Genomic DNA, 25,171 nt, shown 5'->3' with positions numbered 1-25,171 from the left:
GCTGTTTATCTAAGATCTGTGAGCCTGGCTGCTGATTCACTCCCGGATCGCTGAGACAGACAGATTACGGAGAGGAAAGCGGAGCTCGCGCGGAGGATGTAGCGCTTGTTTTTTTTATATTTAAATATCTTTTCTGTTCCCCCCTATAAAAACTCCGAGTGGTTAATTCCTGTAATTGGATCAATGGCTATAATGCTGAGCCACGTCGTGTAATTACCCCACAGGAGAGCGCGGTGAAGACTACAGCTCTTAATCCGAGGCTTCTTTTTTTTGTTTGTTTGTTTTTCCGTTGACTCTTTCTTTCTCTTTTCCCTCGTGCTGCGCGCGTGAGGCTTGCGCGCGCGCCGCGGATGATCCGGGCTCCTGGTTGTTTTTGCAGTCCTGGATCTCATTTCCCGTTTAGTTTGGTTACCATGGCAGAAAGGCAAGGCCCCTGAGCGCACATCTCTCACTGGGGTATCTTTTAATTTTGTTTGCAAATTGTAGTATTATTTTTGTTTGTTTTAACTTCTAAATTTATACTTTTATATGCATTTGATGCAGACTATAATAATACATATAAGAAAGAAACAAATCCGAATTTCCTCCTCATCCCGCTCGATTTCACAACTCGTGGAGATCTGCGTTTCCCTGCCTGGGAACTTCCAAGTAAGTCTTGTTATTTTTTCTTCTTCTTCTTCTTCTTTAACAGTTCAGTGTTTTAGCGTCAAACTGGAAGCGCAGGCATTTGATCGTTGTTTGTTTACATTCTCATAACTGCTGGTTTAATACAATCCATCATCTCATCTGCAGTTTTCACGCGCATTTCATGGTAATGGCGCAGCTTACGTTTGCTCGACACATTCGCGCGCTCACGCACGCACACACATACGCGCGCGCATACTAGAGTATCTTGTTTTATCTCATGACTTGTTTTTTATTATCTTGTTTTCTTCTCTCTCATGAGTCAGGCTGCACACGTGTTAGCCCTCATACACTGCTAGACAAAAAAAAAAAAAAAAAAAAGGACCGCGTTAACGGGTTGCACAACATATCGTATCGCGATACTGTTTCTTGCAGTCTTGTATCTCACTCACTCATCGTCTGTACCGCTTTATATTGTGTACAAGGTCGAGGCAAAGGGGGGTGAGGGGTGCTGGAGCCTGTGCCAGGGGATTTAGGGCACGGGGAAGGGTACACCCTGGACGGGGTGCCAATCCATCACAGGGCACACATGCACATACTCACATGCTCATTCACACGCTATGGGCAATCTGCATGGCTTTGGACTGCAAACTTCGTATGCACAAACCTGAGGCGGGAATCGAACCCGGACCCTGAAGGTGCGCAGCGACAGTGCTAACCACTAAGCCACCATGCCACCGTTTCCTAAATCGCAATACCGTATTTCTATTCATATTTATCAAAACTGTTTGAGCATTTATTTATCACCGTGCAAAGATGACCTCTGGTAATATCAAGCAATGCATCTGCATTACGATATACCAATTGTGCAGCGCTATGGTTGTTTATTCAGACTGACTGAGACTAGACTTTGCCTGGCCAAGATCGCCATTTCGGAAGGGTCAGCCTATTGAGCTGCATCAAGCAAACAAAACAACTAAGGAGATTTAAAATTGCTGGAATTGGGATAAAAACGCTTTAACACATTATTAAAACCTAGAAGAATAATGCTAAACTGACAACTTTGTGAAATGAAGTTGCATGGTAAAAAACAGGATTGTTAAATAGTAAAAGTAAAAGCACGCAATGTGATGAGAACTCAAACATTGTGGCCATAAGAAAGCCACTTGTTAGTGAGTCTAATTGCAGCAAAAGCTTTAAATTCAATTGGGAAGCATAAAGATTAGTCTTTCGAGCAATGGAAAAAGATCTTGTGGTCTGATGGGTTTAGATTGACCCTATTCCAGAGCTATGGGTGCATCAGGGGAAGAAGGGAAGTGAATGAAATGATGTACCCATCATGCATGGTGGCATAACACAAGCCTCGGGAGGTAGTGTTATGATCTGGACTTGCTTCCGTTGGTCAAGTCTAGGCTCAGCAACATTGTGTGGCAATAAAATTAAGTCTGCAGACAACCTGGATGTATATTTGGAAGTTTCTAAGTTGTACAAATTTTTAAGCTCAGTTTTGCTTACACTGAGAAAACGTGCACATTGTAAAAACCATCAATTAGCCATAAGTTAAAACTGAGGTCCTTGCAATGTGCAATCATTGCAGCCAAAGCTAAGTAAGTATTGCATGACTGAGACAAAGTTCTGGCAGTAACCTTTGACGCTCATCTAAACTCCATCAACAGGGGTTAAGGGTGACTCGAAATTGCGACAGATATGGTAGTTGCAGTGGCTAAGCCTAAATAAAGCATGCAAATTCTAAAGAAATATTTTTCTTTTATTAAAACTCTGTGGGCAGCCCGGTGGCCTGGTGGCTAGCACTATGGCCTAGCACCTCCGGGGTCAGAGTTTGATTCCCTCTGGTCTGTGTGCGTGGAAGTCAGGGTAAAGCCTGAAAAACAGAAGTTATTTTGACTTGGTGTCAGGGAGCCGCCAGGGTCTTTTAACGTTTTCCTCAAAAAAAAAAAAAAATTTAAATGATGTTAGGCATAGTACGAAGGTCAACTTCCCACCACTCAGCTCCTCTTTTGTGTATATTGGCGAGTTGTAAACCAGCTATGTGCATACTGTAAGTGTACGGGTATACATGAGATTTGAAACAACAACAATACTCAGAAAAAAAACCTGTATGCTAAATCTGAGGAATTTGTTTACACTTTCTGGCTATGGGAAGATGCAGCGTAACATCTTTTTCTTTAATATGAGAGCATATAAAATTTATAATGTGCCTAATTTTGTCTTTTCTTGCTTTCTTTATTTTTACGTTCTTTTATTTAATTCCGAGAATATAAGAGCAGGAGAATGAGGACGCTGGGTGCTGTAATCTTGTATCTTTTTATGACGTCAGTTTATGTCCCAGGCGTCTCAAGGTCAATGCATTTTTTTCATATTTTGTTTATCTTGTGTGTTACAAGATAGCAGGACAAAACTGAACATTTTTCAGGGTTTTGGAGATAGTAAGTGACCCGTTGACCTGCTTTAAAGTGCATGCTGATTCAGTCTCTCTTTCTTACTCAGTCATTCGCTGAGAACCTGTACGGTATGTACATGCGTTGCACCTAGACGTTAAAGGTATGCAATTAAGGCGGTTCTTGTGCGTACTATGAAATATAATCCTATGGCCACGCCTGATGAGGAAGCCTTTTTGATAGAGGCTTCCGAACATTTCTGTAAGTGTCCCTGGATAGGGAGGATCAGTAAATGCTGTAAATATAATAAAAAACAAGCAACCGTTATGTAATAGTGTGAGCAATATAAATAATTTTGATAAACGTTCAGACTTTGCACAAATACAGTTTTAAAGAACAAAACACTTGTTTGGACGATGTACAAATAAATCCCGTTGTACCCAGTTACTCGAGTACTTAACTGAAGCTCAATGTGAAATGTGTGTTTGTGTTAGTCTGTTAGTCTAAGGACCTGGGATCTTTGACCTGGCATGTAATTAAGACGAGAACACACCTAAACCTGCTGCTAAGCACAACTGGGGCTGGGTAGGTGCTTAGTAGTTTCAGCTATAAGACAAAACACGGGCTTATAATAACGTTAATGAACTTGTACGCACATGTTCCTGTTTTTATAGTATTGGCTTATTCACTGTGACTGGTATATCAGACGCTCCACCTAATCTAAAACACTATGGTGTCTAGTTATGCATAAGGTGTCCTTTATTTACGGAAGGAGTCTCCAGTGCCACTTTGTACCAAGATAAAGATGTTTCTTTAGGTTTTCCTCCATGGAAAAGTCTTCTTCACAATGAGCGACTGTACTTCTTAGTAACAAGCTGTGTCTTTTCTTTTATGTCAAATAAGTGCAAGATAAATGTGTTACTAGGAATCGATGAAATAAAGTATGAGATTGTTTTTTCAATCATTGATTCTGCATCTACTGCAAGATTTAATAAATGTTTTACAACATTAATCACCTTCAGGGGGGATTATTTTCCTATAACGGAACTCCGTCAGGTTTTTATTTGTTATTCACGCTCCAAGCGTTGTCGTTTGCATGTCTCGGAATCATTTGTTTAAACTGATCTTGCACAGAAACAGGTTCTTTGCAAAACTTGCAAGGAAAGCTGTAAGTGATCCAAACCTCCTGAAGTTTATGGAAACTTCAAAACGGTATTGAAACTGGATAATCCGGTTAAATAGGGCCAAAATGAAAAACATGTCATTAGCATGCAAAAGTTTGAACACCCCTCGGTCAAAATGTAAATGGTTAACTACTAGAGATGTAAAGTAGAGTAGAAAATTTACTAAAGTTAATGTGCAAAAAATTTAGTTAAGTTTTAGTTCCACTTTTACATCAAATAAATAAATAAATAAATCGGAGAAGAAGCAAAAGTTTTGCCATGGTCAGTACTAGTAACGGCCCTTTGGGCAAGTATTTTGTCATGTAAATACTAAGATTTCACTTTTTGGTTGGGGAGTTTTTGCCACTTTTAACAGTGGTCATTGTTGCAAAGCAGCTTCACAGAATCAAGAGGAAATTATGGAAATGTGTATGAGATATGGGAAAAATACTTATGAAACAAAATGATCAGATTGTCCCTGATGGGCAAGCCGAGGGCGATAATAGCAAAGAAAAACTCCCTGAGATGGCAATAGCAAGGGACCCAATAAGGAACCCATCCTCAATTAAGTGATGAGAACTCATGGGCTGTTTTTTTTTTATTTTTTATTTTTTTTATGCTGTTTAGGTCAGGGGACTGTGAGGGCCCTGTCAAAACCTATTCCTTACACATCTTGTATTTCATTGTGGATTTTGATAAACGTTTAGGATCATTATCTCGTTTTAGAAGCCATGCTCATTTCATCTTCACCTTTTTTTTTTTTTATGCATTTGGTGTGATGTTTGCTTGTATATAATGTACTCATATATTATTGATTTGATTTTTTTTTTCCTCTACCAGTGAAACATTCTCTGTGCCAACAAAACAGGCTCAAAGCAAAACTGATCCACCCCCACGCTTAACTGTTGGAGTGGTGTTGTTTTTAGATTCCTTTTAATTCTGTGTCCTTTAATCTTCAAACATACCTTTTGCTCATTAGGATGAAAAATGCATCAGGTTTGCATAGGTTTTCATTTGCAAACTTCCGATAACTTCTGAATTTTGTAGTCAGAATCCATAAAAAAAGTTTATTTATAACTTAGTGAAATTAGTGCAGATGCTACATAGTTGAACATTGCACCACCACTGCAAAGTCTAATTCTACTCTAATATTAATTCTTCCTGAAGCTCAGACAGGGATCTCCACTGTTCCTGTCAACTGTCGGTTCTTGAGTATATTACAAATTGAGGAAACAGCTACCTGAAATCATTTTCCTTTCTTCTAAAAGATTTCTCCTACTTTGTGGGCATTGATTGGCGGCCCATGGTTGCTGGCTGATACTTGGATAAGGATTGAGTCTGAGCATTTATAAAACTTTAAAATGTGCATTGTCTCTTGTTTTTTCTTGATGTGATGATTGTGATCAAGCTAATGATGTAATTTTCGTCTGAGACCATGGTAAAAGTTATGAAGGACCACTTGGGGAGCCAAAACTTTTGCATGGTTCTCTATTGCTTAACATGTGGAAAACAGAGTTTAAATTCTATGCCTTTTGGATACAAGTTCAGCTTTTACTCACTATACGGTCAGAAAAACAAAACAGAAATTTTGACCAGGGGTGTCCAAACTTATAGATATGCTATTGACGAGTTTGATATCAGTAGCTTTTACCAAATGGCCAGAAAGAAAACCATGTCAATCCACAACGAATGCACCAAATTAAAACTATTACGTACTACAGAACACAAAAAATATAGGCATAATCACAACGAGAGCAGAGCTAGTGTGAAGAAATGATTGAAAGAGAAATCTAAAAAAGGTCCCCACATTTTGTTGAACTTTTTCAGATGCAAAGAAGAAAGCATCTCATTTAGCCGTCCCTGAAAAGATGCATAAAGTGGTTATTTCTACTCTCTCTTAAACTGATCGTTGTAGCCACTGTTATTCCAATCACAAGAGACAACTACATATGGTGATGTTATTCAGTGGTTGCATCAGGGTAACCAAGCAAAGTGAGCTTACACTCTGGAGAGATCTGTTTCATAAACGTTTGAATACCAATAAAAATATCCTTCCATCTCCATCCACCTAGGAACCTTTGTAGTCCACCTAGGGACTGTGTAGGCCAGGCTAATTGGCGTTTACACTACGGGCAATTTGGGAACGCCAGTTAGCCTAATCTGCATGTCTCCGGACTGTGGGAGGAAACCAGAGTACCTGGAGGGAACCCACCAAGCACTGGGAGAACATGCAAACTCCATGCACACAGACCCCGAACATGGATCCTGGAGCTGCAAGGCGACACTATGCTACCATGTTTCCACCGATTAAATATATCTATATAACAATAATGTACTGTAAATGTATAAAGCCAATTACCTTGAGACAAAATCAGAAAGTATGAACAAGAGTACCTTCTTATCACTTCCATCTGTTACAAATGGACGAGATGTTAGGGTACATTTTATTAGGCTTAGTTTTAGAATGATGCATTGACTGAACATCCGCATATCCTGTGCAAGCCCTCCTCCTATTCTCCATCAGAAATCATGCTGCCAAAATCCTTCTCCCATGAAGTTTTTATATGTTCAGAAGAAACCATGGAGCTCTGGGTAAATAATGAAACAAGTTGAGTAACTAAATGTCTGGAATCAGGAGACTGTATGGCCATTGTTGAAGGGAATGACTGAGGGGAAACTTTAATCCCATGAGCCTGTGATGTTGTAATGTGGGTGGCACCTGGTGATTTTTCGGTGAGTTCACCTGTAAAGTTCAAGCACAGTTCTGACTTAATGATGGATACGTTTAATAACAGTAGGTTGGATTGAGTAACAGAAATTTCCACTCATTTACAGTATTGGTCTCCTTTAATGTAGCAAGCACAACAAATCCAGTATTTACTGGGAAACAAGCACGTAGGTCATTAAAATCATGTTGAACTCTGTTACTTTAAAAAAAATTTTATCTCATTTTCCTTAGTGGGAGCAAAAAAAGCACTAAATTCAAATCCACTTCATGTCAAATTCTATCCGAAATTCTATCTATGTAAAATTAAAGTGGTAATTCAAAGTTCTTGCACGTTAAATAATAAAGTTCAGATGTATTATGGACACATTTTATTTTGTATGTGCATCTCGGAATGTAAGAATAAACAGCATAGTTTATTCTTCCAAACCCCAGCCACTGGATACAGTGCCGGTCCCAAGCCCGGGTCAAATGGGAGGGGTTGCGTCAGGAAGGGCATCCGGCGCAAAACCTGTGCCAAGCTGGTATGTGTGGACCAAGTGTCCACTGTGTCGACACCTCGCCGGGGGCATCCGAAAGACCACGACAACATCTGCTTAATGCAAAATAAATCCTGACCTTGGGCTGTACCTGCTTAAATTCTTTATAGCTGCTCCTTGCTACTTTTATACAGTACTGTGCAAAAATCTTAAGCTTCCTTAAGCTTTGACCTAACAAACAAAATACATTTCTCTTGTTTGCTTAAACAGCAACTTTTAGAAATTCTTAATTTCAGATTATTACCTAATATGAATTATGTAATCTTCCTTCCTCAGCCCATATACTGTAGATCAAGTTTGCTAGTTATATGATTTGGTACATCAAGACCATTTTTTTGGTTACATAGCATACAGTATACACAAAAAGTCACTGTTTAAGAAGCCTGCACCAGGCAGAGATGATAACTAAGGAGAATAACTGGATTTACAGGAATTGGGTTAAGAACCGTCCATGCAGACCTGGAAGAATGGTGCTGTACCGTCAACTTCACATGAGAAAAGTGATCTGCATTGTAAAAAAAGTTGACAGCAGCAATCACAGCCATGTTTAATAAAGAGATTTAGGAGCATTTTCTCACACACGAGAGTTCACAGGATTGGAACTAAACAGCTGTGTCACCACTTGTTCGTGAGACTAATCGAAAAGGCTTTAGATTGCTAGGGAGCAAAAGATTGGAATTTGGAGCAATGGACCGAGTCCAGATTTGGCTTATTCCAGAGCGTTCAGCCTGTCGAGGTAAAAAGGGAAGCGCATGAAGCAGTCAAAATAAATATTAATGTGTGACCGTTTTTTTCTTTCCTTTTTGCCAATTATTGTGTAATAGTGTACGCTTATTTCATTCATTCTCTACATTTCCCAGGAGGTTTTTTATTCTAGCTCACATCAACCTTTTTTCATTAATGCAAATGATGTGGAACTGATTGGGATTATTCAGTGGAGATCTAAAGCATTCTGGAACGAGATGAAGGACGAGGAACAGAGCTGAGCCGAGATAAGCAATAAAGTAGATCATGCAAACGTGGGAAAAGCTGTTTTTAAAAAAACAACGTGTGTGTGTGCGTGTGTGTGTGTGTGTGGAAATATTTAGGTTTGCTAACAAGCTTCCAGCAAGCGCAGTTGTATTATGAAAAAAAAAGTTCGATCTCTGGCGTCTTGCACTTTCAGGGTCCGGGTCCGATTCCTGCCTCGGGTCCGTGTGCATGGTTTCCAGGGTTGTGCCCCTGCATACAGTTAGAGGATAAAGCGTTATAGACGTGGAATGAGTGAATGAGGTAAGTTAGTTACGGGTCTGAAATCTGATTGGCTGAGTTTGAAGTTGTTGTGAAATCCTCAGTCCTGTCCGCTACAGCTTATTAGTTATGATTCGTCCTTTTTTCTGCCTTTTAATTCTAAAAAGCTGCTTTGCGAAGATGACCGTTGTTAAAAACGCTATATTAATAAAACTGAATTTTAAATTCAACTGTAAAATTTAGTAATAATAATAATATGAAAAAAAATCTTAAATAGTTCATATTATCAAATTGTGTTAGTTCACACTTATTTATCCTTAAACAAAATCCTAGTACCATGCCCTCCTGGTTTTATTTCAACATAAAAAAAATCAGGGATTTTTGTTTTAATATCTTAACAAAAGTTTGATCATTTTATCCTTTTAACGATCAAAATATTTCATTGAAAATTTGTCATTTCAGAAAAATATTTTATCACCATATTGCCCAACCCCTGCTGCTCTTCCCCTAAAATCTTCCATTCGAGTTACTATGTTACTTATTTGTTGTGCAACTCCTAGACGAATTACAGAGTTCGCTACTGTATTCTCCGTACCCACTATTTTTTTTCATATCTACTTGTTATCCATGGTGCAGCCACAGATGTCAAAGAGCTCAGTGTTTGGCCTCTGGAACCGCTCGGTATACCCTTCTCTCGAAAGCTCAATGGCCTTTGAGTCCCCTGTTAGGCATGTCAAAAAACAAAGGGGCTTTTGTTCCACGCCCAGTCTCCTGCCATCAGCGCAGTGTACACCAGACACACAAACATGAGCTCTCGGGCTTTCGCTAAAAATTTTGAGGAAATAGAAAAATGAGCACATAACCCTGATATTCTGATCAAATTTGACATCGCAATACACAGTTCTAAGATTTGCCAGGTGCAAGGCAAACCCCAGCTTTATGTTAACTGTCTCTAATACATTAGCGTTGGTATACTGTAGTAACTGTTCATTCACAAAGAGGCCTATGGCTTAGATTATTCATAAAATCCAAGTTTAATAATAGTTAAAAAAAAAAAAACTATTGTTTCTATTCCACTGATGTGATTTATTTATTTGTTTATTTTTTTAATTCTATTTATGGAAGGAGTCTCCAGTATAAAAAACAAACAAACTTTAAGTTGGAGGACTTTATTCTGAATAGAGAAGAAACTGAGACAGATGAGGGAACCACTGTTTTTATAGTTGTTATAATGCAATCCTAATAATCGTTTAAAATTATGTGTACGAGTTCAATTAATAACAAAAACTCTAATGATTACTGTTGTGTTCGTGTTATATTCCTTGCGTAAAAAAAAAAAAAAGATCTGAATTTTTGTAAACAAAGCATCTGCACCCTCATCGCATTAATGTCTTGCTTGCTTTTGAGTCATAAATTATGTTTGATCTGCTGAGTGATTTATTACTTTATTCAGTCCAACTTAACACTCGACTATTTAAACACGGCACAGCTCAGGACGGTGAATAATCATACACGGCGAATCCTAATATGGAATCTGCTCCGGAGAAACGAGTGACTGCTCTGACAAACTGCACGCCTGTGCGTTCTGAGACTAATGAGAGAAGCATGTTTGAACCTGAGAGACCAGGAATGTGGGAAAGGCCATGAATGATGTCACATGACCAAGGGTAAACGGGCGTTATGTTTAAACACTGTAAGACTTTAGGTTGCTCTGAAAGTTAACCCACTTTCCATTTTATGTATATATGACTTTTAAAATAGTAGCTTTAAAGTTGTTGTATTAATGATATGATGCTCTTTATTTTTGTTATTGTTTTTAATACACTCAATCTGTTTATAATGATCCTTTAGTGTTGTTTAAATGTAAAACAAAACTCAAATATAAAGAGACTTGGATGTGAGGTGGACTGATGGATGGATAGATCGAGAACATATTTGGAATAAATAAAGAGAAAGAGGTACTTGGAATAAAAAATAAAAAATGATCATGAAGAAAGGAAAGAACAAAGACGGACCATAATTAAAAAAAAAAAAAAAAGACCAAGTTGAAATGAAGCGCAAGATAGAACGAAGCGAAGAAAAAGAACGAGAGAAAGATGGGATGATAAAGGCAAAAAGTAAAAAAAGTAAGCCCAAGAAATAACAAATAACCAAGATAAAAATGAACAACAAAAACAAATTCTAGAAATAAAAATAGAAAGATTGGGGGAGGGATAGGGGAAGAGCAAAAAAAGCCAACAAAACAAAAGCAACGAGTGAAAGCTAGAATACAAACGGATTGTCCAATCAGACCCCAGCGTGACCCGGCAGTATCAGGGTTATAACGAAGAAGTCCTGATTAACCCCTTCAACATCAATCATTAATTTCATTCTTTAGTTTTGTGTGTTTTAGTGAATGTATGTATTGTTACACAATTTGCATTGTCGAAATTTCAAATATTCAAATATTGAAGTTATAAGGAATATATTTATTTATACATCATGTTGCCTGCATATTGTGGGATATGAAACACTCTGTATGGAGCCAGCCGATGATCGAACATTGCCTTGAGAATGAGCGGTAAATATTCAGACATGAAGCAATAAACTGCACAGATGGATATTTATTATAGTATTTATTAAGGAGAAAGTGTAATTATTCTCCACTTCAAGCCCCGTCCTAAAGCGCTAAGCCTAAAGCCAAGCTTTGAATGGGTTTAAATTAGGGCGCTGACCTACCGCTAGTAACTGGGTGTCACGGTGCTTAGTTTTCCACTGCGCTATGATGGCTTTTCTAACCTTTCTATGTGCGGCTTTTGACTCTCCGGCTTGGAATGTGCCACCTTTGGGTGTTAAGACTTATATTAACTTGCTGCCTCATTTACTGCAGCCTGACGAGCTCCTGCCTCTGATGTTCGCTCTCTCTCTCTCTCTCTCACAGCCCGCTCGTTTCCCGTCTCTCGCAGGGCCACTGTACAGGCAGCGCACCTGGACAGAGGCATTACTAACCCCTAACATTTCAGCACCTAATTGGGTAAGTTTCGAATGCTTGCTGGGCGCTGATGTGCAATGTATTTATTTTTTTTGTGCTGTGATATTGTGTGTGTTTGCAGCTCGCATGGCTGCACTGCTCTCGGTTAGGAGCTGACGAATCACACGAGCTGGACACTTTGGGTATTGATTTGGTAGTTTGCTGACGTTTTTTTTGTAATCTGCTGTGCAGGAGCTGGTTTCTGTATCGCAGGCTGTTGAAAACAGGGCTTTTGTGTTAATATTCAGCAGCTGTCTGAGAGTCATGACTTTGGGGGTGAATAGGGATGCATCAGTGCCGATACTGATGTCGGGTATCCAGGTTAGAAACTGCAAATAACATAACTAGCTAATACAGTGGTGGTCAAAAGTAATAAGACAGCATACGCCATGTATTATTGTTCTGCCTTTACACAAAACAGCTGATTTCATTCATTAGTTGATTAAAAACCGGCCGTGACAGTGGTGTTCAGCTTCTAGAGCTGCATGGCCTGGGTCATCTCCAGACCTAAACCAGAAGAAGAAACTGTCTTCTGTACATGATCTTTAGGATGCGATCAAACCGGCATGTGAGCGAGTGACACCAGAGGACTGCAGACGTCTTTTTGACTCGATGCCCAGATGGATCCTGCAGGTTTTTAAAGACTTCATACTAAATTGAATTAGTTGTATAGCAGTTTTCCCTGTGATGTATTGGCACCACGCCTCATGCCCCAAGTCTCCTGAGTCAAAAAGACTCATATGATTGCATAAAGTAATAAATTATTCTTATTACCTTGATTCTTAAATTTTTATAATATTAATTTCACTTTTGTCTTTATACTTTTGACCAAAAGTGTATACTTTACTTAAACTTGCTAATGTTTTAAAGAACAGGCCTGCTGATGTAACTGTGTGGACAACCATATCACTGATTGATTAATTGATTGATTATGTTCAATATAGGTCATTCATTTAGTTACTTATACTGATGACTGGTACAATGGTATCGATGCATCCCTAGTCCTAAATAAGCTTGTGTAGAGATTTTATAAAACGTTTCGACACGCCTTCTAATTTTCCTTGCTACATCGTAAAACAATGCTGAAGGCGTCTATAATAAGTTATAATCACCTGATATTGAGATGTGTCTGCTCTGTAAAACCGGCTCTAATCTGAGGTGCTGTTTGTTAATTGGTGATTTTATGAGGCTGGTACCTTTAAATGAACTTGCAGTAGAGGTAGGTTTTGATCGTGCTGGGATGATCTTCATGAAGGCGCGTTTCATCATAGTGCTTGATAGGTTTTGCAAATACACTTGATACAATACTGTTCATGCAGGAAGTGTTCCAGAACAGCTGACCTTTACGTCTTAAAATAACCACTGACTTGTTGTTGTTGTTTAGTTAATTACCTAATACTGTATGTTATGAAATCTCTATTATTCTAAAATGTAGAAAATAAAACTTTTGACTGGTAATGTATGTCTGTCAAAAGAAGCATTACTATGTATGGCTAAGTTTTATAATATGTTCATCCAATCTTTTTATTTCCACAAAACCGGAAAGCCCCTCTCACTGAAAAGTCCCCCTGTTCCCTTACCGGAGGGAAGCTTTTGAAACAACAACCGCTGTGGCGCTCAAGTCACCTTGTATACATTAAAGAGATTAATGACTCCAAGTTTCCAGTAGGGCTTATGTGAATATTTGACCCCTCCCTCCCCGTGTCCTCGTTATCCCGAAATGGAAGCCATTGTTCTCATTGTTTGGCGGCCGCACGGACATGAGGGTACTTCACCGAACGAGTGTTACGGATATGTTGCGTCGGTCCTCGACACCAGGATTAAACTTTGCTTCAGGTTTACCGAAGTGCATTCTGGATTTAATCAGTGCATTTCTCAGAGTCTGAGTCTATGTGGGAACGAGATTCGAGCGAGAGAGCGACATGCAAACAAGTACCACATGCCACAAGTCATGTACTCAAAGCCACATCTGACAAGTAGGCTAATGGGTTCCGAATGTGCTGCCATGAGCTATCCGGTTTCATCCAGCCTTTAACTACGCACCTTTCTCCTGCTTTCTCTTAAAATGTGCTCTGTGTAAAACGTATCGCTTTTCAAAACGACGCGACGTGTATATGCTTTGTGACGTCCACTTCCTATACACGGATTATTCTTAACGTGTCTAGTTGTTGTTGTTTTTTTCCCTTTTGCGGATATGCACAGTTCCAAATGCTCTCTTGATTCAACTCGACAAGTTCGGGTTCCAATTTGGCATGAAGGCCCAAACAGAGTCAATGACCGATGCAGTGTAAACATCCTCCAGCAGCAGGGATGTACCCCTGGTCCGCTTCCAAGAGTCCCTTTTAACTGCGAGTTCTGGGAGACTTTGGCGTTTCTTAAGGTCACAGTGTCGAAACCGTGACTGCAAGTTTAAATGAATTGTGAAATGAACACGAGCCAGTGAAACCAGATGATTTCAGACGAAGGCCGTGACAGTTCTTAGAAAAGACCTACCCTGAATATCTCCCATATCTACAGTATAACGTGATAAAAACACAGCAAGCATGCAAGCTTTAAGGCATGTGCAGAATGACGGGCACACTTTACCACCCCATCCCCCCCCCCCTGCCCATCCCAGAAAAAAATAATTATAAATAATGAATCATAATAAATGATAGTTCTGTATAACCTGATAGAAATTGACACCCTGGAAGCCCCGCCCCTTTCTCTGCCTTGCATTAGTAAACGCTTATCTCCTCTTGAGTTTCTTGCAAAAATTTTTTTTTTTAATTACTTATATATATGCTAAGGCTGCAAACTCGCTTTCAGTTCTGGTAAATTGGACTTTAATGATGTGAAATATAATCCATCATTTCATGTTGAACTTGGCCAACATTAGACTTGTATATTGTTACGATCTTTTAAAGCGAGGCTTTTTTAAAGTCTTTATTCATTTATATGTTAGATAATTTGCCCTTACCACACAGGATGCTGCGCTTCCTGCTAATTTGTGAATAGTTTAGATCAGACCACCTCTAAAGCAGACGATTATAGGGGAAGTGCAGCATTTTGCCTCCTCAAATGCAAACATATGGAAATTTCAAAAGAATAATTTTAAACAATTGATTTTGTTGACTAAAGAATTGTAATACTTAACTGAATTTTTTGTTTTTCCATTGCTACAGTTCATAGTGGTCTGCATACGATTAAACCCTCACTCTCAGGGTGCTTTCACACTCAGGCCAGCACCAGAGCACACCTGACCCCAAAATTTGGTACATTTGGCATAATATGCAATATTTGTTTACAGGCACAGATTGGCATGCCATGCTCAACCCACTTAAAAAAAAAAAGGTGACTTTGCCCCATCATCCAGAGATCACGAGTTCGATTCCCGGGTGATGCTGTAACGCGCTCTCAGTCGTGAGGGATACTTGGTTCTCCCACAATAATCACGGCTCTACAGCCAATCAGGGCGTCTGTGAGCTCACGCAAGTGAAAAAAGCAGATAGCGCTGTCCTCCGAGTGTGTTACGCTGGCCCCAACGGTGCGCGAGTGAGCAGTTCGGCTGGCGTTACGTGGTTCGGTGGAAACGCGTGATAGTCTTCGGCCCTCCCTAATCTCAACTGAGTTGCAGTAGTAACCTTAATGTGGGAGCCTCTAGTGATGGTAGAATTTGGACATGTCCAAATTGGGGAGAAAATCGGGGGGAAATCCCGCCCCCCCCCCCCAAAAAAAAAGGTGACCTCGAGCATGATATGGTGGATTTGGGCACAGCTCGAATCAAATATAAAAGCCAACCGTCCCTGAACACTAAAGAGGAACTCTGTTTAGAAAAGGCAACGTCATACATGCCCTGTGTCGACTAAGAAATCTTCAAGCTCTTCACACTTCTGCGTCCTCTGAACTACACAACCAAGGCTGATCAAGTAGTAAAACATGAAGGAGATTGACTTTTTTTGTGTTTTTTTTTTTTTTCCCCAGACATATGAATAATATTAGGTGACGGTTGCCTTCCTCGATCTCATCTTATTGTGTTCAAATCATATTTTTGATCTGTTCATTCAGGGTTACGGTGTGTCATAACGCACGTAAAAGAAAGCTTTCCGCATACTTCTGCTTATGCAGGCTCACGAACATGCATGATAAGGAAGAGCAAGTTTTTCCTCCCCCTCCCAGGAGCATGGCTGGTTTATCGCTCCTGCTCATGTTCTTCTGATTAAATTCTGGTTTGGAAACCAACATCACTGCAAGATTTTAAAAATTATATTATGTTGAACTTAATAGCCCAGCAAAACCTGACTGTTTTTCCATATGTGTGACACTGTTCTCTTCTCTTAAACACCATTGTAACTGCTAGCAATAACGATCTCCCCTGTGATCTCGGCACATCGCACAACCACTGGAACACCTTCGGGGAATAACATAAATACAGCCCTTACCAACAAATTAGCACCAGAATCCCCAAGCACCCCACAAATATTCAATATAAACATATTTAATGTGTTTCTGGGTGGAGTCTTGCTTTAGTGCTCTTCAGTTCCAGTGAATTGATCTCATGCATGCACGAGCTTAAAGCGAATTCCCACCAGCTGTCTGACTCCATCACTTGCGTCTATACATGATTCAACACATCCTGACTTTATTTAAACTCGTATGCTTAAACTGTACAGTTCATAATCTGTGTTTATAATGTCGTGATTGCGTAAGCTGTAGTCACATAACGGAGTGTTCGCAAAGCAGTGACACTTAATGGATAACCAGTAAAAAATACACACACTGTTTGTTTACCGTCATGCTGTCTGACACATTTTCATTAAACTGCGTTGTGTGATTGCAGCTGACCCAACCTCGTCCGCCCACTTCCCCCATGTTGAAATGACGCTGTGTATATAAACCACTAAATTTGTTGACAAAATGAAGCGCACTTTCGCTAATATGGCATGTCCGGTGTAAATTCGGGGTTAGTGCCAGTGAAAGTGTGTGTACTGCTGGTCATGTGCAATGAATGGCCAACAAAAGTAAGATGTTCTTGTATGCATTACACATATCACACGGATCAGCCATAACATTTAAATCACAAAACATTATCATTATATGCCATAGAATTTTATGATTATATATGCACCCAAAGGCTAGACCGTGTGGTCTGATCCCACAGAAAAGCCAATTCAGCACAGATCACCCATGCTGCACACGGGGCCTGGAAGGCAAAGAGACTAAGGCTGCCAACTCGGCCTTCAAACTCCCAGATCGTAATCCAATCGAGCACCCGTCTATGTCCCATCCATGGAGGTCCCATATTGCGGCACCCAAAGGGACTACTGGTGTCAGACACCATAGCATCCCCATAGGTCTTGTGGTTCCAGAGCCACCCCGGTTAAACAATTTAAAGGGAATATTACCAAATACTAAAGAACTGTACGTAAGCTTCTGACCCACTGCGAATGTGATGCAAGATAGAAGTGCTACAATAGATCTTTCTCAACTACTATTTCTAAATTTGCAAAAAACATTGCATTATTAAAATGATGTGTAGTGATCCTTACTGACCTAGGACAGGCAATGTTTATAGGATTAAATGTCAGGAATTGGGAAAAAGTGTTTGGCTAAGGGTTATACAAAGTCCAAACTTCAACTGCATTAGCATTATTCAACCAGATTTAAAAAACACATGGAGAACGTTTAGCAAGCATTGAGACGCCTTTCTCCTGTCACTATCCGTTTTCTGTTCACTGATTGTGGACAAAGTTTTCAACCAGTAATTAGCGTGCCTCAGGCTGAGCTCATTAGCTACGCCTTTTCTTTTTTTTTTTTTTTTCTTCTTTTTTTTTTGATGATTTTGGACAATAACGATGACGTTGGGATGAGACTGAAATGCCTTTAACGTTGTTGTGTCAAGTGTGTAGTGTATGCTTTCATTTGGTTGCTTGAAAGTTCTTGCAGATCCACATAATTAGTGACTTTTCTCTAGGTGTTGTTCGTGTCGAGTCCAAAAGGAAGTGATGTGTGAAATACAATAAGCTTTAATGCTCCCTCCTTAGATTTCATTTCACCTCCTGAGTTTCCCATTCATGCTCATGACGTGGCCTTTAGGCTGGCTGATGCTTGATGAAACACTTTTTCTGACTCAGAAAGGAAGAAATAAAACGTAATTGCTTATATTTCTATAGAATGCGAAATATAAGAATATATTCCCAAAAGATTGTTTGTGGATCGTCTGCAATTTAAATTAGCAAATACAACCACTACTTGGCAAAACACTCAAATCGTTCAAAAGTACTGCATGTTCTATCAAGGTCATAAGAAAAGCAGGAATATTAAATGCTCGTTAAATCATTGATTGTTTCTGTTTTTCTGCCAAGACGACGTCATAAGCCTCTGGTGAGTGAAAATCATTATCGATGATCACGCTCTATGCGTAATGCGTCATTGATGAATTTTGATTGAGGTGGCTCGTGCAGCCATGACTCACTCGCATTATTCATTCGTTTCATACGTGTAGTCGGAGTCATTCAGGACATAATATAAATCATTTTGTTTTGGTTCCAATTCGTACCCTCTCACTATGGTATGAGGTTGTGTAGAATTTATTACAAAAATTTGACGTTCTTCTTTTTTAATATACCTTGGTGGCACCTTCTCAGTTGCTAGAACTTCTGCTTTTAGAAGCAACCCATTAGCATCCGTCTAGATCTGTTGTTCTTTTCAATTACATTGAAACCTTTTTTTGTTTTTTGGTTTCCTCAGGGTTTTTGTGCATCAAGTCTCTTAAAGCATTCACGCAGTGCTTTCTGCTTACATGGCCTATCTTCCTGATACGTCCTCCAATTTTGGGGTTTTGTGATCGAAAGTGCCTTGCATAATTTAAAAATTAAGATTTTTTTTCCCATTGAGTTCATTGGGGTTCTTCGAATGCATCTGAGCGCAGCTGTTTAAATCAATCGCTAACATCCGAAGGAGATTAATCCCGTAATGGTGTGTGCTGTATTCTCTCGCTAGTTCTGTTAGATCTCAGGGGCTTTGGTTATTTCCGGAGTCCAGCATGACACAGCTGCTGCCCCCAGTATTCAGTCTGTCAGAGATGCTCCATGTGTGTGTGTGGGTGGGTGGAACAATCTCTTCCAAGGCTCTGTACACAGAGGCATTCTTTTATAACCTGAGCCTCATAGCTGGTCTTATAAGCTAAGGTTGTTTAAGCTTTAATTATCATGCGTGGCTCAAGCAGGACTCTCATGTATGTTCCTCTTTCCGCATGGCTATGGGAAATGCCTCCATTAGGAGTGGCCTTTCCATTGCCCCCTCCCCCTACCCGTCATGCCGTCGTGTGCGCAGGAAGTTTAGTGGAAGTAATTTGAGCTCCTTTTCTCCTTAAGAAAACAAGCTTTTTTTTCCATGTTCCATCACACATTAGGAGTAATATTATCCTCCTCCGAGGACTTGGACTGATATCGTATTCAGAGGTGGGAAAAAAAACAAACAGGTGTGGTGGTATTGTGCTGGAGCTTGTAACGTCCATTGCAGGAGGTCATGCCTTTTTTCAAGAAATGCTTCAGAAGCATTAGTTAGTTATGGCTTACTGAAATTTGGCAAATTGATCCAGCTAATTAAGAAATGCCAAAAAGTTTGGTTTTGTGTATATATACTAAGCAGGTTTGGCAGAGCGGCCTTTCTTCCTATTCTACCGGAAACTCTCGTAAAGACACTCAGAACCCCTTAAGGCTGTAAATTTTCCATTAACACTGTTTGTGTCTGGCATGGATTCGAAGCAGATGCTCTTAATGAATCTTTGCCTTTTTTTCTTACTTGCCGTGTCTGTCTAGAGAAATAAGCCTGAGTGATTTTGGTTTCAACAATAAGAACAGCTAGAGGTCCCAGAACCTGCCCCTGAGGATTTACACTAAAGGATCATCAGGTTCAACTTTTTTATTTGTTTTTTGCTGTAAAGTCTCAGTTTAATCAGAATCCAGACCTGTTTTATTGACGGATGGGTTCTGAGGTGTTCTTGCCAACAGTTGGTGTTTTAATAAACACAGGTTATTTCAGGACATGACCGATGCTACATACGGGAATTTCCTTTGGCTCAGTGGTTGATGGAAGTGTGTCAGATGTGGATATGAACGGGTATTACTGTTGAGTAGTCGAGCTTCTGGGGTGGAGGGGCGACAAGCTGGTAGACAGGGTACCGTTATCTTTAGCCACACTGCCGCGCCCAAGCTGAGGCAGAGCCTGTTCACATTAGGACGAGACAAATTTCTGCCTATTGGTGAGTCTGCGCTATTATCTGTTCTATTATAAGATTTTCTCTAGTTCCAAACATTGCTACTTTTTCAATGTTTAATCTACGGCGTATTGCGTCATGACCGATATTAGGAATGGGCATAAAGCTGACGTCTCTAATCCTTCCACGGTTGGGGAGGGGGAAAAAAAACCTGTATCCACGCCAGCTGTTTGCACGTAAAACTGGAAACCTCTGTGGTGTAACGCGTTACAGTAGTTGTAGACCATTGAACTTTCCTGTAGGTCTGTGCGGTTGCATGTGGTGTAGGGCAGTGTGCCAAGGTAGTGGCTGGTTGAACAAGTTTTTGTTGCAAAATAAACATTATTTCAGTCCTTGCTATTTCTTTTAGCCTTCTTCGTCTTTAGCGCATGCGTAGTATCACATTGTCTCATGTCTTCAGTTTGACAGAAAGCCGCAATCATTCCGTGCTGCAAGGGTGACCCTAAAATGTCTTCCGACGGGGACCTGCAAGACGTTGGGAGCTATGGAAGCTTTTGGGAGGTAAGAAGCCATTTTTCAGAACCTTCACCTCATCCACACAAACATAGTCCATTTGGGGTAACGCACTGCACTAATGGTTCCTAGTCTGTTTTGACAGCTTGATGTGTAGAATTGTGAGACAAAGATGCAAAAAAGTAATTTATGACCTCCCTAAGAGGTGATCTGCTTCACTGCCCCTCCTCCACCTCCGGTGCAAAAACACTCAGTCAAGTCTGCACTCGTCTGGAAGAGAGTTAGGAGCTGCCTCTGAGGCTCAGCTCGGTAGAGCCACTGCATAGCAGGGATGGCTGCTGCCAAGTGCTTGTGGGGATGGGAATGAAAAACAATTCTGTACCTCGTTTGGAAACTCTAGCACATTTTGTATGATGAATAAGGAGCTTAGTTATTGTCAGTACAAATGTACGCACTAGCTGTTTGGCTTGGATCGGTGTAAACAATCCCCTGAACAGTTGGTTAATAATGACGCGCATTGTTAATACATTGCCTGGCCAAAAAAAAAAAACTTGCACACGATAAGATATTCAATCACCTTGAGCGCTGATTATAGCACACAATGTGGTGGCTGGTTCACGTGTGAAAATGATTCCCCATGCAGCACTCTTTCACAATCTGAGTCCTGGAATATGCCTGTGCGCCAGGGAAGGAAAAACTCCCTAGATGTGATACCCTGGTCGTTCAGTACAGTCAGATCGTCAGCTGACTCCTTTTTGTAGCATTGCTGAGCCTAGACCTGACCAATTGTTGCAACCAATGGTGGTTAGCACTGTCGCCTTGCACCTCCAGGGTCCGGGTTCGATTTTCGGCCAGGCTCGATTCCTGTCTCTGTGTCCTCCTCAGGCTTGGTGGGTTTCCTCCGGGTACTCCGGTGTCCTCCCACAGTCTAAAGACATGTAGGTTAGGTTAATTGGTGTTCTCAAATTGCCTATAGTGTGTGAATGAGTGTGTGAGTGTGTGTATGCCTGTCCAGGGTGTACCCCGCCTCATGCCCCAAGTCTCCTGGGATAGGCTCCAGGCCCCTGCGACCCTGAATACAGGATTAAAGCGGTAATGACGATGAGTGAGAGAGTAAGAACTTCATGTTTAAGTGTTAGTGTGATCTTTATTCATGATTTCTGATCACATTTCTTCCACAAATTTAACGGTTTAGCACTATCCTTCCAGATTGTAATAGTGTTTTAGGACCCAGTTCCAGTCATTTCAAATCTTCTTAGTCGTTTTCTTTGCTTGGTACAGCCCAATAATTTGCCCCTTGTGAAAAGGCCACTTTTTGGCCAGGTACTATATAACACTGATACATTTTATAATGCCTTATTAATATAATTAGCTATGAATGTGAATCATTAATATCACAATCTACGGTTCTTATTCTAAACTGTCCCATCTTATTGTGTCCCTTGCTCAGCCGGGGAACTACAAGAGGACAGTGAAGCGGGTTGACGACGGCTACAAACTCTGCAACGAGCTGGTCAGCTGCTTCCAGGAGCGTGCCAAGATCGAGAAGGCCTATTCCCAGCAGCTGAATGACTGGGCTAAAAGATGGAGGGGTGTTGTAGAGAAAGGTGATCCTAACTTTAGTCTGAGGCCACAGGGGCTCTCCCTGTCCTCTGAAAATAACCTGTTACCCAAACAGATCTTTGTTGGTTGGCATGACCACTGTATTTTTCACTTACCAGGCATGTAGATCCATCAGACTCACTTGATCGCCAAGATGGCCAAGTCTTTCTTTAGCAGTGTTAGGAATTGTATACGTACAGTTTTTTTTTTATTTGTGAATTGCAATAAATGCACTCCTGTAGAGGTAAAAGGTATAATGGGATAAAAATGTAAGTCGCTCTGGATAAGAGCGTCTGCCAAATGCCTAAATGTAAATGTAAAAGAGAGCGAGTAAGCCTGGATTACCAGCCTGTTCAGGCCTCCCATGTGACCTTTTTAAAGAAGCTGTAAATCATATCTAGAACACCCATCAAGGAACATACTCGTCCTACTCCACTTCTGTAGCACTCATCTCACCCCTATGTGTGTGTTTTTTGTTTTGTTTTTTGTTTTTATGGAAATTGCCACATTCCATTGACACGTTTGGTTAGAGATTCGAAAGTAGATTTGAGTTGTTGGAGTGTGATAAGAGAATTAAGCATGCCATGAGATGTCCTACTTTGTTCTGTAAGCACTTTATTGCAAACCACAAATCATATCATGGTGGAATTATGGTAATGTCCCTTCTAGATATTTTGAGTAAACAGAGATTGCTTTTTAGAGCCAGATAACATTGACTTTTGCTTAACATTTTGTGTTTGAACATGACAATTGAACAAGAGTTTCCCTTTTTAGGCTCACAATATGGCACCCTGGAGAAGGCTTGGCACGCGTTTATGAATGCAGCAGACAAGCTAAGCGAGATCCACATGGAGCTGAAAGAAAAGCTGGTTACGGAGGACAGTGAGAAGATCCGAATCTGGCAGAAGGATGCCTTCCACAAGCAGATGATTGGAGGCTTCAAGGAGACCAAAGACGCAGATGAAGGATTCCGAAAGGCCCAAAAACCCTGGGTCCGCAAACTTAAGGAAGTGAGTTATAGCGTGTTAGATCGCGGCGCAGAAACGGTTCTCTTTTTTGTAAAGGATGCAAAGTGAATAATGAGCTGAGTGTTGCGTTACCTTTTGGTAGGTAGAGGCCTCTAAAAAGAGTTACCACCAGGCGCGTAAGGAGGAGCGAACAGCAATGACGCGCGAGACACACGCCAAAGCCGACCCGACCAAGTCCCCGGAGGAGGTGCGCAAGTTCACGGATCGGGTGGAGAAATGCACTCAGGAGGCTGAGAAGGTAACCAGTGTTAGCTCATGGATTGTGTTATGTTTATCCATGGCTCCTCTAGGGATCATGAACAGCTCTTGAGAGCTTATCACACTTATGACACATGAAGTCAATAATGTCTTGTCAATTATGTCTGTATCCTGAAATCCCAGGATATCATACTGTATGGTGTCCATGGTGAACCTGAAGAATCCTTAAGTGAACTAATCACCAAGTTTAGACTATTCAGTCCTGTTGATTCCAGTATGATGAAGCTATAATTGGAAGAAGTAAAGAATGCACAGTGGAGTTAGTCAGTGTATGTTTATCGTGTGATGAGTGACTGATGTCTGTTCTTTGGAAACGCAATGGGTGGAGACCAAAATGCTAGTTTCTGTTTAGCCAAGACAAGACAGGCTTGTTTTATTGATAGTGAAAGCCTTTGGTGCCATTTTGGATCAGCTTTTTTTACTAACTTATAGACACGTGTGGGGTAGTAATGTATCTTCTAATGTTTTTTTTTTTTTTAAAGAGGACTTGTGATTTGTCACACTGCTAGTCACATATAGTATAATAATCATTATTGTAGTTTAAGACAGAAATGTCAAGCCATTCAGAGAGTAAAGTCATATTCGCATAGTCGCATTTATTCTAAGGATCATGGTTGCAGTTAGTGGAAACTAAATTACAGTCCATTTTTTTGGGGGGGGGAGGAATGTGGAGTTGTATAAAAGCTACGATTCCACTCGCGCTTCACTGCAGTACGTTAAAAATAGCTGATCAAATCAACAGCGAGCTTATTTTAGGCTGTAAATGCAATGGCCCCATGGTGCTATCGTCTACCAGCACACAAACAAATCAAGTCCGAACTCAAACCAATGCACACCTATTTCCTGGGAGCTGAGACACACCTATGAGGAGACATGATGACATAGTGCTGTCTTATCCATTCATGAAATCCAGTTTATACTTGCATCATCATAATTTATACGGCTTAGTACTTTAAGAAAGTAGAGTGTTTAGGAAAGTGAATACTTGCTCACACAAGGCAAGCGGAATCCAGATACCTGGCAGAGGGGGAATAACAAATGCCCCTGATGCCAACGGCTGGCGGAGTAATAAGTTCTCATAAGTTCAGCGCCAAGTAGAAAAAAAACTTTTTTTTTTCTTATTGCATTATTGCTTTGCTGTAAGTCTCTATTAACATGCATACTTTTTTTTTAATCAAAAGGAGAGCTATCGTCATTAGAAACAGGATTTTTTTTCCCTCTCCTTGTTTTTTGTACTTTTCTGTAATCAGTAGATGTGACCTCATAAGAGATTTGCACTCCTGTCAGGTTTTCAGCTTTGTTTTTTTGTCTTTTGGGCCTATCACGGCAACGATAACGTGCTAACTTCACAGAACATCCACAATCAAATTTTTCTATTCGTGTCGTCACTCTTGACATGTTGCAAGATATATAATTATATACTTTGATTCATCACGATCTTATTTAAAGCTGAGCTTTTGTCCCAACCGAGACGCATTTTTTTTAAATTAAAGGCTGCTTTGTGTGTCATGTCTCAGATGAAGGACCGCTACGAGAAAGCCCTGGATGAGCTGAACCGCTGTAACCCGCGCTACATGGAAGACATGGAGCAGATGTTTGAGATAACCCAAGATGCTGAGAAAAAGCGGCTGTGCTTCTTTAAGGAGGTGATGCTGGATATTCATCAGCACCTGGACCTCTCCAGCAATGCAGGGTGAGTGTTGAGCAGTTTTGTTGAATGTCATGTAGAACGTCTGAAACGTGGTTCACGCATGTATTCAAACGCTTCAAGCTACGCAAGGCCAGTTGCGTACATCATGGCGAAAAATCCTAATGCGAAAGAAATGTGAGCAGTCTCAGCAGTGCCACTAGGGGCACTATAACATGAAACAACATAAGGA

At 40.4% G+C, this 25,171-nt stretch overlaps 1 protein-coding gene across 6 annotated transcripts in view; it reads left to right on the top strand.

Moving 5' to 3' along the window:
• The window catches only part of pacsin3 (protein kinase C and casein kinase substrate in neurons 3), a 34,189-nt gene continuing 9,018 nt past the window's right edge, over positions 1 to 25,171 (top strand). For 2 of the 6 annotated variants that reach the window (XM_053513271.1, XM_053513276.1), the window contains exons 1-6: positions 1 to 648; positions 20,351 to 20,451; positions 21,854 to 22,010; positions 22,780 to 23,015; positions 23,116 to 23,271; positions 24,809 to 24,984. In XM_053513271.1, the coding sequence (XP_053369246.1) occupies positions 20,398 to 20,451; positions 21,854 to 22,010; positions 22,780 to 23,015; positions 23,116 to 23,271; positions 24,809 to 24,984 (779 nt within the window). In that variant the 5' untranslated portion in view covers positions 1 to 648; positions 20,351 to 20,397. Of the gene's footprint in view, positions 649 to 11,600; positions 11,694 to 19,784; positions 19,936 to 20,171; positions 20,232 to 20,350; positions 20,452 to 21,853; positions 22,011 to 22,779; positions 23,016 to 23,115; positions 23,272 to 24,808; positions 24,985 to 25,171 lie in introns of those variants that run through there. The other 4 variants (XM_053513273.1, XM_053513272.1, XM_053513274.1 and 1 more) reach the window with 4 other exon arrangements.

The sequence above is a fragment of the Clarias gariepinus genome, chromosome 15 (genome assembly GCF_024256425.1).
Source record: "Clarias gariepinus isolate MV-2021 ecotype Netherlands chromosome 15, CGAR_prim_01v2, whole genome shotgun sequence".
NCBI classification, from domain to species: domain Eukaryota; kingdom Metazoa; phylum Chordata; class Actinopteri; order Siluriformes; family Clariidae; genus Clarias; species Clarias gariepinus.
The sequence above is the reverse complement of the archived record's forward strand: the minus strand, read 5'-3'. Positions and strand labels throughout refer to the sequence as shown.